This window comes from Geotrypetes seraphini, chromosome 3 (genome assembly GCF_902459505.1).
Source record: "Geotrypetes seraphini chromosome 3, aGeoSer1.1, whole genome shotgun sequence".
Classification (NCBI taxonomy): Eukaryota; Metazoa; Chordata; class Amphibia; order Gymnophiona; family Dermophiidae; genus Geotrypetes; species Geotrypetes seraphini.
The window spans coordinates 413,057,329-413,072,196 of record NC_047086.1 but is presented as its reverse complement, the minus strand read 5'-3'; the positions used below and the strand labels follow the sequence as shown (position 1 = coordinate 413,072,196).

Below are 14,868 nucleotides of genomic sequence, written 5' to 3'. Positions count from 1 at the left end.
TTTTGGACCATCCGGACTTTTTCAAAGATCTTCAGCTGGCGTTAGTTGAATATGGTTCTTGCTCTCTGATATTAGGAGGTGACTTCAACCAAATTCAGGACATTTATATAGATCGATCATCATCTTGCAGACCCTCAAAGTCCAAATCTTTCTCAGCCCTACATGCTTTAATGGAAGCCTTCTCCCTTGTAGATCCTTGGCGTTTACTGCACCCGAAAGATAGAGAGTACTCTCACTTTTCATCACCACACAACACTTACTCAAGAATTGATTTCTTTCTTCTTTCCCCCTCATTCATTCAAGACGTAACAAATACTATCATACATCCAATATCTCTTACAGATCACGCAGCCATTTCCTTGCACTTAACTATTTCTGCCCCACGCAAAGAATCTCCCTCTTGGCGACTTAATAATGCCTTACTTTTAGATGATGCAATAGTGGACAAAATCAAATCTTTTACCACAGAATTTTTTGAAATTAACACCAAAGATTCAGAAACCTGTCCTGCTATTGTTTGGGAAGCTTACAAAGCCTCTCTCAGAGGTGAATTGATTAAACTTGCTTCCTGGAAAAAAAAACAATCCATACAAAAAGAAAAAGAATTGGAAATCTCTATCAAAAACTTAGAAATACAACATATGTCCACTCATTTGCATGATCCATCCATGTTCCAACAAATTCAAAATCTTAAATATGAATATAATACTCTGCTTTCCCACACGGCCCGACGTGACATTTTCATTTCCTCCTCCGGTCACTATATGGGAGATAATCTTATGGGTCGCCCTTTAGCTAGGTATCTTAAAACTAAATCAAAATGTTTACACATCTCAGCTGTTCAAGACTCATCAGGACAATTAGCTAGAACCAGATCTCTGATTTCTTCCCAATTTGAAAAATTTTATACTACTCTATATCAATCTGAGCTATCAGCCCCTGAATCGGATATAGACTCTTTCCTCGCCTCTTTAACTCATCCGACTGTATCGGAATCTATAAAAACAAAACTGGACGCTCCCATCACCACGTCTGAGATTGAAACTACTATATCCTCCTTACCCACTGGGAAAGCCCCAGGTCCGGATGGCTTTACTAATGAGTTCTTCAAAATTTTCCGAGCTCTCTTGGCGCCTCAACTCCTCACGTATTATGATTTTCTCCACTCCACTCCGGATAAACAATTTAATTTCGCTGAGGCCACTATTGTAGTTATTCCTAAACCAGAACGCGATGCTACTTTGGTTAAAAATTTTCGTCCTATCTCTCTCCTTAATTTGGATTACAAAATTATGGCAAAACTACTCGCATTAAGACTCACCACAGTGATCCCAACCCTAGTACACAAAGATCAAACAGGATTCATCAAACAAAGATACATAGGAGATAATTTACGCTTATTTCACCATATCAATGCTCACGCCAAAACACTGTCAGATCCTGTGATTGGTCTAGCCATTGATGCTGAGAAAGCCTTCGACCGAGTGGAGTGGCCATTCTTATTCCAAGTACTGAAATGGTACAATTTTGGTCCTTTCTTCACAGACTGGATAGAAACACTATATAGACAACCCACAGCTCGTATTCTGATTAACAACTCTCACTCCAACAAATTCCCCCTTCATTGAGGCACCCGTCAAGGCTGTCCCCTTTCACCATTGTTATTTGACTTAGCGTTGGAACCTCTCCTGTCAGCTATCCGACAATGTCCCCTAATTAAGGGTATCCCCTCGTCCAGTCGAGACATTAAATTAGCAGCCTATGCTGACGATGTCCTTCTCTTTCTCAGAGATCCTCTTGTCTCCTTGCCCCATCTTATTAACATTGTCTCTCAATACTCTCAACTTTCTGGATATTCTGTTAATTGGGAGAAATCAGAAATCTTTCCTCTCAATGACCACATCTCCTCCTCAGATCTGGCTCAATTTCCTTTTTCATGGTCACAGGGAGCTGTGAAATATTTAGGGGTCCTAATTCATAAAGATCCAGTACACGCACAGGATCTGAACATATCCAAAATCAAAAATTTAGTTTTAAACACTACAACTCGTTGGTCCCCACTTTATTTGTCATGGTGGGGCAGAATAGCCTCCATTAAAATGACTTTAGCCCCGCAAATTAATTACACCCTTTCCATGCTTCCCCTCCTATGCCAGAAAAAATTATTTCATTGGCTCAATATGAAAATCTCTGAATTTATTTGGAACAAGAAAAAACCCCATATTGCTCTCGCCAAGCTGAAGGCCTCTAAGATTAATGGCGGATTAAATTTACCAGATTTTTATTATTATTATATCGCATCTTTAGCCAAATATGGAGTTTATTGGATCGTTGATTCTAATCCTCAGGATCAACCAGCATGGTTTGAAATGGAACGCTTTTTAAGTGCACCACTGCACGTTTCCTGCTTCCTTACAGTGTCAATACCTAGACACTTGAGAAAGTATTCCTTGTTGAGTGCAACGCAGCATGCTTTTCATCTTCTAGATGCAACGGCTGAGATCTCTGTTAGCGAAAGCCCACTCATGTCCCTTTGGAATAACCCTAAAATTCAAAATAAAGGTAGATCCCTTTCATGGAAGAGGTGGCAACGGGCGGGTGTCGAGTTTGCTCATCAATTAATCTCCTCCACCTCATTCGTTCCTTTTGATATTTTTTGTTCTGCATATTCAATTCCATCCTCTATACATTCCCAATGGCTCATGCTTACTGGAATACTGTCTAAGGTACATATATGCCCTGACTTTATGACCTCTATCCACACTGTTCACCACTGGTCTACTCTGGCCTTAATGAAGGGTAAAGCGATATCTCTTTTTTATAGTATTCTAAGAGATCACTCTTTCACCTTTTCACCTCAATCAATGAACCAATGGGAATCGATTCTGCAGACTACGCTTTCTGATATAGATTGGGAACTTTTCTGGTCCTCTACAAACCGTCCTCTTCTATCTTCCAGAGTCTCGCAATCAATGTTCTTCGTTATGTGGAATGCAGTATGGACCCCATTTCGCATGTGGAAAGCGAAGCTAAAACAAGACTCCAACTGCTGGAATTGTTTGAAAGAGTCTGGAACTCTTGATCACATGCTTTTTCATTGCACTATAGTTCACTCCTTCTGGATTCGTATTTGGGACACTATAAAATCTATTACTAAGTGTTCAGAAGAGATTTCCATGGACATTGTAATTCTTCGTTCTCAACACCCTTGTTTCGCACAAACAAACTGCCCACCTAAACTCATTGATGCCATGTTTGTAACAGCTCTTATGCATATTCTAAAAAATTGGAAATCATCCTCGCTACTTGACTACACCTTTTGGTGGAACTCTCTGAGCATGTATCACAAATTTGAATCTTATGCATATGAGAAAAACATGATTTCTCGACTCTCCAGAAACATGGTGCGAAATAAATCACCTTGGTCATTCTTAGATTCATATGTTCATTCTAACCAGTAGACACTTCTGCCTCTCTATCTATCTCTCTCTTTTTCTTTTTCTCCCTCTTTCTTTCCCTCTCTCTTATTTCACTTTCCCTGCTTTTCTGCCTTTCATATATCTTCTATTAGCAGTTACAAATACCCTGGATCCTTTTTATTAATCTGGTTGTATGTAAATGATTGTAGACATAGACTTTTTCTACACCATTGTGTCTTATTCAGATTTTGTGTGTTTGAACTGCTTTCTGTAAATTTCTTATAATATTCAATAAAAACTAATGAACTGGAAAAAAAAAAAAAAAAAAGAAAAGTGCTTATTGAGAACTTCTAGGGAGGAAAAACAAAAGTGCCGGTTAGCAATGAAATTCAATTAAAGGTGATTAGAGACTTCCTTTCAGACCGGCACTGCCTCAGTACTTTGTCTTTTTTTTAAATATTAAATAAAAACTTTAACAAAGGAGCAGACCCCACAGGCTCTCAAAGCTGTAGTCTTTGCCTGTTTCTGGCAAGACGTACAGCTGATGCTCCTCTAAGAAAAAAATTGGGGAGTTGGGAGAAAAAGGAGGGAGGGACACAGCTTCCCAAGTGTGGCACCCCTAAGATCAGATGGACCCCTGAAAAGGTCCTCCAGCTCTGTCTGGCAACAAAAACAGGGACAAGGCCACTAACCAGATCCAACGGCCCTAACTAACCAAAGAAAAGATTGCACAGGCTTGCCACCTCCACTTGCTGGAGACTGAGAACAGACTGATTGCAGATGGGACTGCCAAAAGTCAATATGTCTGTCTCCACCTGCTGGCAGAGGAACATCCGTTCTGTGACAGTCTAGAGCACAGGTGTCAAAGTCGGTCCTCGAGGGCCGGAATCCAGTCGGGTTTTCAGGATTTCCCCAATGAATATGCATGAGATCTATGTGCATGCACTGCTTTCAATGCATATTCATTGGGGAAATCCTGAAAACCCGACTGGATTACGGCCCTCGAGGAGGGACTTTGACACCCCTGGTCTAGAGGGACGATAAAGACACTGCCCTTTTTGGATGAGCCTTCTGGGAGTCAGAGTATAGTGTGAAGCTACAGTGGACTGCATTTGCATTGTATACCAGTGGTCATTTATAAAATCTACTGCCTCCTCTGTGCAAACTACAATAACCAATCTATTGAGTATATCTTCCTTTAAACCTGAGCCTGCAGACTCTTACGTATAAGGCTGAGCCTTAAATCAATGTTAAATCATCATATGTAGATCAGACTAAATGCTACCAGATAAGCATGTAGGGAAACCAAGTCAGAAGAATGTCAATCTAGCCTTGGTTCTTAAGATGCCAAATTACCTCAGAAAAGTCATAGCACACTCTGTTGCCACTGCTTTTGCCAACAGGGTCTTGCCAGTACCAGGGGGGCCAAACAACAGAAGCCCAGAACGTCGAAGTCCCAAAGACAACAGCTCAGGGTGCTCCAGAGGTAACTGCACAGTGTCCAGTATCTCTCTCTTCACGTCCTGGAGTCCTCCAACATCTTGCCAGTATACTGAAGGAATCTGGAAGGACAGATAAATCACAAAGTATGCACGTCAATACACAAAGCGATCCAGCAAGATGCTACCAGTAGACAGAAGGGATCTGCAGCGATAGAAAGATATCAAAGTATGAGCAATGAGGAATAACCCAAGCAAAAGAACTGCAAGCAGTCATTCAACTTTATAAATCAGTATGTTCAAACTCTGATTGAGAAGTGAAAAATGATGGGTTCTGCTAATACCAAGACACGGTCAGAAAGCCAGAAAACTTTGTAGGGATGTAAAGAAAAATCAACAAGCAACTCCTACTGAAATACTGGTGTAGCTGTTTTAGCATGCATAATAAGGAAATAGTTGACTAAAAATGGGCTACCAGGAAAAAGCCATTGCTGCACCGATGCCCTAAAACAGCCTGTTTACAATACACCAAACACCACCAGAGAAGAAATTGTCATAGATGATCCATCTAGCCCAGTGTCCTGCCTCTAACTGTAGCCTACCCAACTCACAAGTATCTAGCAGAACTCAAAGATCAGCAAGATTATATTAACTGTGTCCACAGTAATAACAGTTTATGGACTTTTCCAAAACTTTTCTTTTTTCCAAATCTTTATTATTTTCAAAACTTACAGTAAGTGTAACCATAAATACCACATTTTAAATATCAATAACACACATTTAATATTCCATTAATATCCATTAAAGAATTAGTCCCTCCTCCCTCCTGAACAATCACAATGCAATCACATAAAATTTCTATAATGAACCCCAATATATCTAAATTTATTAATCTAACAGACCCCCATCCTCCCCCCTCCCGGATGTGCATGACATAGGGAAAAACATTAATTAAACATTACAGTATTTTGCTAATGGCTCCCAAATCTCCTGAAATTTCTTAAAATTCCTTTTCTGAATTGCTAATATTCTTTCCATTTTATACACATAACAGTGAATTCCACCAAAAACTATAATTAAGCCTCGTCCAATTCTTCCAATTGCTCGTAATTTGTTGTATGGCAACTCCTGTCATCTATATAATAAAACCGTAGGCGGCGCATGCGCAGTCTTATCAGCGTGCTTCCGTAATCCGTATGTCCGTGGCCGCCAAGACTGCAGCATGCCCCGCGCGGCACTTCACTCCATTTTCGCCAGAGCGGTTTGCCCAGATAGGGGAAGCTGAACAGCTCACTCCCGCCTCTGCTCGACTTCCTGTTCACAACCCCCCCCCCCCCCCCTAAACAACCGCATAGGAAAAACTCACTCCCTGCTCTCCTGTCACGGCGGTTTCTCCACATAGGGAAAAACTCAATCAATGCTTCCTCTACTCGGCTGAACTCGCCTGCTCCCAGTGGGCCAAGAGAGAGGGGGGAGTGGCTGCCGTGGTGATCTGGCCGACTCCCTGGTGACAGGAGCCGCGGCGGCACCTTTAAAGTGAAAAAATAACTGTGGCAAGGGAGCCGACCAACTGGCAGTTCAAGTTGGAGCTTTGGTCTGGCCTGCTCCCTGCCGTATTGTATTTTTTAGTTGAAAGAAGCGGCGGTGGCTCATCTCACGATCCCCGCCTGGGTCAGACTTCCGACGTAGGTGGGGATCATGAGAGGAGCCACCGCCGCGTCTTTCAAATAAAAAAATACAATATGGCAAGGCGGGCAGGGAGCAGGCCAGACCAAAGCTCCAACTTGAACTGCCAGTTGGCCGGCTCCCTTGCCACAGTTATTTTTTCACTTTAAAGGTGCCGCCGCGGCTCCTGTCACCAGGGAGTCGGCCAGATCACCACGGCAGCCACTCCCCCCTCTCTCTTGGCCCACTGGGAGCAGGCGAGTGAAGCCCGGTACTTCCGGGTAGCTAAGGGGCGGAGCGCGGCGCGTGCTCAGGGTCCGGGTGGAGAAGCCGGTGTTACAGCCGCTTGCACACATTAGATCACTCCCAACCGTTCGAGGAGAACTGAGGGCTGGAAGAGTAGGTATGAGAAGGGGGTTGGGTTTGGGGGCTATAAAGGAATATGTGAGAGAAGGGAGCTGGGGATGAAAAAAGGATGAGATGGGAGAAGGGGGGCTACAAAAGGGGGCATGTGAGAGAAAGGGGCTGAAGACAGGAGCTGGAAGAATAAGTGAAGGGGGAATGAAGAGGGAGTTCTATGGAGGTGAAGGACAGAGAAAGGGGACAGATTTTTAAGTTGGTGAAAAAAGGTGGAAATAGGGAGGGTAAAAGGGGAAAAAGCTTGACTTTTAGCTCTCATTGACATGCAAAAAAGCACAGTATCATAGGATAATGCCACTGGATTTTTTTAATAAGCAATTTATTTGGCCCCATATTGATTTCCAAAAAGCCAAAATAAATGGACAGTAGAACAATAAATGATCTAAAGTCCCTGCTTCGAGATGACAATGCCAACATTTATTAGACTTAGAGTTGTCCAACTTTTGTAACCAAACAGGGGTCCATAATGCTCTATGTAACAGAATAAACCAAGTTTGTCTCATAGATGCTGACATTGTACATCTCATCCTCCAAGTCCAGATTCGTGGCCATTGAGGTGCAGGAATTTGATGTTTAATCTCAATACTCCAAATATCCCTAAGACCAGTTTTTGGTTTCTTATTTATAAATCCAGCTAACAATTTATACCACTGTGCGGCCTGGTGTCCCAGGAAGTCTACTTGAAAGCATAATAATTCCAAACTATACTGGTTATTTAAATCTTTCCATTCAGGGAACCCTGCCTGAATGGCCTGCTTCAGTTGCAACCATCTACAACTTTGTGATTTATTAAGTCCAAATTTATGTTGCAACTGTGAAAAGTCAAGCAGTTTACCATTAGATATAACATCCTCTAAAGCAGTGATTCCCAACCCTGTCCTGGAGGAACACCAGGCCAATCGGGTTTTCAGGCTAGCCCTAATGAATATGCATGAGAGAGATTTGCATATGATGGAAGTGATAGGCATGCAAATTCGCTTCATGCATATTCATTAGGGCTAGCCTGAAAACCCAATTGGCCTGGTGTTCCTCCAGGACAGGGTTGGGAACCACTGCTCTAAAGTACGTATTCCTGCTATCATCCAATGCTTCCAGATAACCTTGAATCCGCCAATTTGAATCTTGGAGTTTAGCCAAATAGTTTGATTTGTTGATTTGTGAATTGGAATAGGTGTTAACTTATTGACATATTGTAACGTTTTCCACGTATCTACTAGTTTTCTGTTAACTTTATATAATCTAGGTATTTTGATACTGAGAACATGGCATAATCGCAGAGGAAACATGAGTCACCATTCCAACCACAACCAAACTTTTTTACTTTGATTTCACCACATCCTGTAGTATAAAGAAAGAAAACAAAAAAAACAAAGGAAATAAGGTGATTTTTTGTTTTTTTTTAAATTGGACTAAGTCAATGCATTTTATGAAGAGAAATGAGTTCCAGAGTTTAATTAGTTGTGTGACAAGATATTTTCTCCCATTTGTTTTAAAAGTATTACTATATACCGGTAACTTAATGGAGTTTCTCCTGAAGAAGGTATGCAGAAGCAATAGTCTCCTTGATCCAGCGCACAACGGTAACCTTGGAACAGGGATCTCAAAGTCCAGTCGGGTTTTCCCCAATGAATATGCATTGAAAGCAGTGCATGCACATAGATCTCATGCATATTCATTGAGGAAATCCTGAAAACCCGACTGGATAGCGGCCCTCAAAGAGGGACTTTGAGACCCCTGCTTTGGAATCACCATCCCTCTTACGAGGACCCACTAGAAGAACAAAGAGATGATCTGATTTCCTGATCTCCTGGGTCCTCTGCATATAAGAGTGAAGGACCAGACAGGCATCCAATTTGCGCAATTGTTCCTGCTCTAAAGAGCCCTCCCAACTACCCAGCACTGGGATGACCACTGCCTGATTGACATGAAAAGGAGAAACTACATTTGGCTGAAAGGAAGGAACAGGTCACAACACAACCCACTCCCTAGAGAGCTCCAAGAAGGGAGACCTAAAAGAGAAAGCCTGCAGCTCAGAAACACGCATAGCAGATGTAATGGCCACCAAAAAGACCGCTGCTGGGTCAGATGAGTGGTCAATCGCGCCCAGCAGTCCACTCCCGTGGAGGCCCTTAGGTCAAAGACCAGTGCCCTAATTGAGTCTAGCCTTATCTGCGAACGTTCTGGTTCAGCAGGAACTTGTCTAACTTTGTCTTGAATCCCTGGAGGGTGTTTTCCTCTATAACAGCCTCCGGAAGAGCATTCCAGATTTCAACCACTCTCTGGGTGAAGAAGAACTTCTTTACATTTGTACAGAATCTATCCCCTTTTAACTTTAGAGAGTGCCCTCTCATTCTCTATACCTTGCAGAGGGTGAACAACCAATCTTTATCTACTAAGTCCATTCCCTTCATTATCTTGAATGTTTCGATCATGTCCCCTCTTTTCAAGGGAGAAGAGACCCAGTTTCTCTAATCTCTCACTGTACGGCAACTCATCCAGCTCCTTAACCTTTTTAGTCTCTCTTCTCTGGACTCTTTTGAGTAGTACAATAGCCTTCTTCATGTACGGCGACCAGTGATGGACGCAGTATTCCAGGTGGGGAGAGTACCATGGCCCAGTACAGCGGCTTGATAACCTTCTCCAATCTGTTTGTGATCCCCTTCTTAATCATTCCTAGCATTCTGTTCACCTTTTTTTTGCGGAAACGGCTAATAGCCAATCTGTCGATCAAATCGGGAAAGATTCCGGGAGACTGTAAAGTGGCGAATGTTACACCGATCTTCAAAAAAGGTTCAAGGGGAGATCCAGGAAACTACAGACCGGTGAGTCTGACCTCAGTACTGGGAAATATAGTAGAGGCACTGATAAAAGACTGCATCATTGATCACCTTGATGGACACAATCTGATGAGGATCAGTCAGCATGGCTTCAGCAAAGGACGATCTTGCTTGACGAACTTGCTGCACTTCTTAAGAACATAAGAATTTCCTCCGCTGGGTCAGACCAGAGGTCCATCGCGCCCAGCAGTTCGCACCCGCTGCGGCCCATCAGGTCTATGACCTGTCATGTTTACTTGATTTAGCCCTATAGCCCCCTTGTTTTTATCTTTACTATTTCCATACTCTTATCTACCCTTATCTGTATCCCTCAATCCCCCTATCCTTCAGGAATCCATCCAATCCCTCTTTGAATCCCCGTAGCGTACTCTGCCCGACCACTTCCTCCAGGAGCGCATTCCATGTGTCCACAACCCTCTGTGTGAAGAAGAACCTTCTGGTATTGGTTCTAAACTTGTCCCCTTCCAGTTTCTCCAAGTGCCCTCTTGTGCTTGTGGTTCCCCGTAGTTTGAAGAATCTATCCTTATCTACCTTCTCCATGCCCCTCATGATCTTGAAAGTTTCTATCATGTCTCCCCTAAGCCTCCTCTTTTCCAGGGAGAAGAATCCCAACTTGTCCAGCCTGTCAGCGTATGAACAGTCCTCCATGCCATTTATCATTTTCGTAGCTCTTCTCTGGGCCCTCTCAAGTATTGCCATGTCTTTCTTGAGGTACGGCGACCAATATTGGACGCAGTACTCTAGATGCGGGCGCACCATTGCACGATACAGTGGCATGATGACTATCATGGGGAGATGACTGTCTTCGAGGGAGTAAACAGGCAGATAGACAAGGGTGACCCGGTCGACATTGTATATCTGGATTTTCAGAAGGCGTTTGACAAGGTTCCGCATGAACAACTTCTTAGGAAAATTGAGAACCATGGAATCGAGAGTGAAATACTCACGTGGATTAAAAATTGGCTAGTGGATAGGAAACAGAGAGTATGGGTAAATGGACAATACTCGGACTGGAAGAATGTCACCAGTGGGGTGCTGCAGGGCTTGGACCTGTGCTCTTCAACATATTCAGAAACGATCTGGAAATGGGTACAATGAGTGAGGTGATCAAATTTGCAGACAATACGAAGTTATTCAGAGTAGTGAAGACGCAGGGGGATTGTGAAGACCTGCAACGTTACATAACCACGTTTGAGAAATGGGGAGCAAAATGGCAAATGAGGTTCAACATGGATAAGTGTAAGGTAATGCATGTCGGTATCAAAAATCCCATACACGAATACAAGATGTCTGGGGTGGTACTTGGAAAGACCCCCCAGGAAAGAGACTTGGGAGTACTGGTTGACAAGTCAATGAAGCCGTCTGCACAATGTGTGGCGGCGACGAAAAGAGCAAACAGAATGCTAGGAATGATAAAGGGGATCACGAACAGATCGGAGAAGGTTATCATGCCGCTGTACCGGGCCATGGTACGCCCTCACCTGGAATACTGCATCCAGCACTGGTCACTATCCATGAAGAAGGACACGGTACTACTTGAAAGGGTCCAGAGAAGAGCGACTAAAATGTTTAAGGGGCTGGAGGAGTTGCCGTACAGTGAGAGATTAGAGAAGCTGGGCCTATTCTCTCTTGATCGAAACATTCAAGATAATGAAGGGAATAGACTTAGTAGATAAAGAAAGGTTGTTCACCCTCTTCAAGGTAGAGAGAACAAGAGGGCACTCTCTAAAGTTAAAAGGGGATAGATTTTGTACAAATGTAAAGAAGTTCTCCTTCACCCAGAGAGTGGTAGAGAACTGCAATGCTCTTCCGGAGGCTGCTGTAGGGGAAGACACCCTCCAGGAATTCAAGATAAGGTTGGACAAGTTCCTGCTGAACCCGAACAAACACAGGTAGGGCTGGTCTAGGTCAGGGTACTGGTCTTTGACCTGGGGACCGGCGCATGAGCAGACTGCTGGGTGTGATGGACTACTGGTCTGACCCAGCAGCGGCAATTCTTATGTTCTTTCCTGGGGGGTCTCTCCGAATACTGCACCGGTCATCCTGTATTCGTGTATAAGATTTTTGTTACCAACATGCATCACCTTACACTTACCCAAGTTAAACCTCATTTGCAATATTGCGGCCCATTCCTCAAGCGTGTTTATGTCACATTGCAGGTCTTTGCAATCCTTCTGCGTCTGCAAATTTAATCACCTCGCTCGTCGTACCAATTTCCAGGTCATTTATAAATATGTTGAAGAGTACGGGCCCAAGCAACGAATCCTGCGACACTCCACTCGTGACACTTTTCCAGTCTGAGTATTGTCCATTTACCCCACTCTCTGTTTCCTATCCACCAACCAGTTTTTAATCCACGAGTATATCACCCTCGATTCCATGGCTCACAATTTTTCGAAGTAGTCGTTCATGCAGGTCACTCTTGTCTATCTGCCTGTTTACTCCCTCGAAGAAGTGCAGCAAGTTCATCAAACAAGATCTGCCTTTGCTGGAACTGTGCTGGCTGGTCCTCATCAGACCGTGTCCGTCAAGGTGGTCAATGATGCGGTCCTTTATCAGCGCCTCTACCATCTTTCCCGGTACCAAGGTCAAACTCACCGGTCTGTAGTTTCCCGGGTATCCCCTCAAACCTTTTTTGAAGATCAGTGTAACATTCACCACTTTCCAGTACTCCGGAATCTTTCCCAATTTGATCGACAGATTGGCTATTAGTTGAAGCAGTTCAGCTATGGTCCCTTTCAGTTCCTTGATGACCCTCGGATGGATACCATCCGGTCCCAGGGATTTATCGCTCTTAAGCCTATCGATCTGCATGCATATCTCTTCTAGACTGACCGTTAACCCTGTCAGTTTCCCGTTTTTGCTTCCAGCATGTAGCCTGATGGATTCCAGAATGCTGTGTATATTCTCTTTGGTAAATACAGACGCAAAAAATGTGTTCAGTCTGTCGGCAATTGCTTTGTCCTCCTTTAGCGATCCCTTTATTCCTTGGTCATCCAATGGTCCCCACCGCTTCCTTCACGGGTCATTTCCCCTTAATATATTGAAAGAACAGCTTGAAGTTTTTCGCCTCCTTGGCTATTTTTTTCTCTTTTGGCCCCTTTTACCACCTTGTAGCACCTGCGTTGATGTTGTTTGTGCTTATTCCAGTTTTCGTCAGTTTTTGACCTTTTCCATTCCTTTCAGTTCCTTTATTACCCTCGGATGGATGCCGTCCAGTTCCAGGGATTTATCATTTTTAAGCCTATCAATCTGCCTGCATACCTCTTCTAGACTGACCGTCAACCCTGTCAATTTCCATTCTTCGTTTCCTGCGTATAGCCTGTCGGCTTTTGGTATATTGTATATATCCTCTTCGGTAAATAGAGATGCAAAAAATGTGTTCAGTTTGTCGGCGATGGCTTTGTCCTTCTTTAGTACTCCCTTTAGTCCATGGTCATCCAACGGCCCCACCGCTTCCTTTGTGGGTCGTTTCACCTTAATATATCAAAAGAACGGCTTGAAGTTTTTTGCCTCCTATTTTTTCCTCATAGTCTCTTTTGGCCCCTCTTACCAACTTATGGCACCTGCTTTGATGTTGTTTGTGCTTTTTCCAGTTTTCATCCGTTTATTACCTTTTCCATTCCTTAAACGAAGTCTTCTCGTCTCTGATCACTTCCTTCACCGCTACAGTGAGCCACGCCGGTTCCTTGTTCTTTTCCCTCTTGGATTCCTTGTTGCTACGCAGTATATATAGATTTTGCGCCTCGGTGACTGTGTCCTTAAAAAGGGACCATGCTTGCTCTAGCATTTTTACAGTGCTTATCCTCTTCTTAATCTTCTTCCACACCATGAGTCTCATCGCTTCATAAGTTCAGTGCCGTGGCCGTTATTCTGGATCGACATTTTGCCCCTACATCCAGGTCGAAGCAGATCATATTGTGATCACTGGTTCCCAGCGTCCCCTCTACTTCTACACTTTGAGCCGGTCCTCGCAGTCCATTTAGAATTAAGTCTAGAATTGCATTTCCTCTCATATTTTTCTTGACAAGTTGTTCCAGGAAGCAATTGCCAATCCAGGAACTTGGTCTCCCTATTGCAACCGGAGGTGCCTAGGTTCCAATATACCCCCGGATAGTTGAAATCGCCCATGATAACTGCATTGCCTTGCAGTTGTGTTTAATCTCATCCGCCATTTCTCCATCATTTTCCTCGGACTGCCTGGGGAGTTGGGAGTTGATGTCAATTTTTGTTTCCATTCCATTTGTTCCCGGTATTTTGGCCCATAGAGTCTCTAACTTATTTTTTGTTTCCAGCGTGTTCTCTCCGGTAGACTCTATTCCTTCTTTGAAAAGGGTACATCAAGGAAGACAAACAAATTGCAGATAGACTAAATTCCTTCTTTGCGTCTGTCTTTACAAAGGAGGACACCACAACAATACCAGAAGCAGTGGAAGTGTTTAAAGGAGTAATAGAAGACAGCCTCACCACAGTAGAAGTGGACTTGGACCAGATTTACTACCAGATCGACAAACTTAGGTTCAAACAATTTTTATTGATGCAAACAACAGCAACACAATAGTAAGGCACCACTAAGATGCACAGTACAAACAACTATGCATCATATAAAATGGAAGAACATACAAGGACAAAACAAAAGGAATATCAACCAAACTGCCCCCCCCCCCCCCCCGCTCACACTACTGAGAACGTACATGAGTAAGGAGAACGGAAAGGCACTCCGAGGCCCTGGACTCTGATGAGCCCTGAAAATGCCACACCCCCCCCCCCCCACACTGAATCCCCTGTACCCTGTCCGTATCAAAGTCCCAGAACCTTCCCATATCCCTCATCCCCACCCCAACCCCCCTCCCTCCCCAAAGGTACAAAGGCTGCTTAAGAAGCTGTGGAACCACGGGGTGGGCGGGGATGTACACAGATGGATCAAGCACTGGCTGTCGGGTAGACTGCAGAGGGTCGGAGTGAAGGGCCAATATTCTGACTGGCGGGGAGTCACGAGCGGTGTGCCGCAGGGATCGGTGCTGGGGCCACTGCTCTTCAACATATTTATCAACGACCTGGAAACGGAGGCAAAATGCGAGGTTATAA

The 14,868-nt window shown here is 43.8% G+C and overlaps 1 protein-coding gene across 2 annotated transcripts in view; it reads right to left on the bottom strand.

Annotated features, from left to right (window-relative positions):
* Window positions 1-14,868, bottom strand: part of PEX6 (peroxisomal biogenesis factor 6) — a 369,373-nt gene that overhangs the window by 114,732 nt on the left and 239,773 nt on the right. For both annotated transcript variants that reach the window (XR_004538689.1, XM_033936158.1), the window contains exon 11: window positions 4,776-4,981. Coding sequence is in view for 1 of the 2 variants with exons in the window: in XM_033936158.1 (XP_033792049.1) it covers window positions 4,776-4,981 (206 nt within the window). In the remaining variant the exon portion in view is untranslated. The remainder of the gene's footprint in view (window positions 1-4,775; window positions 4,982-14,868) is intronic.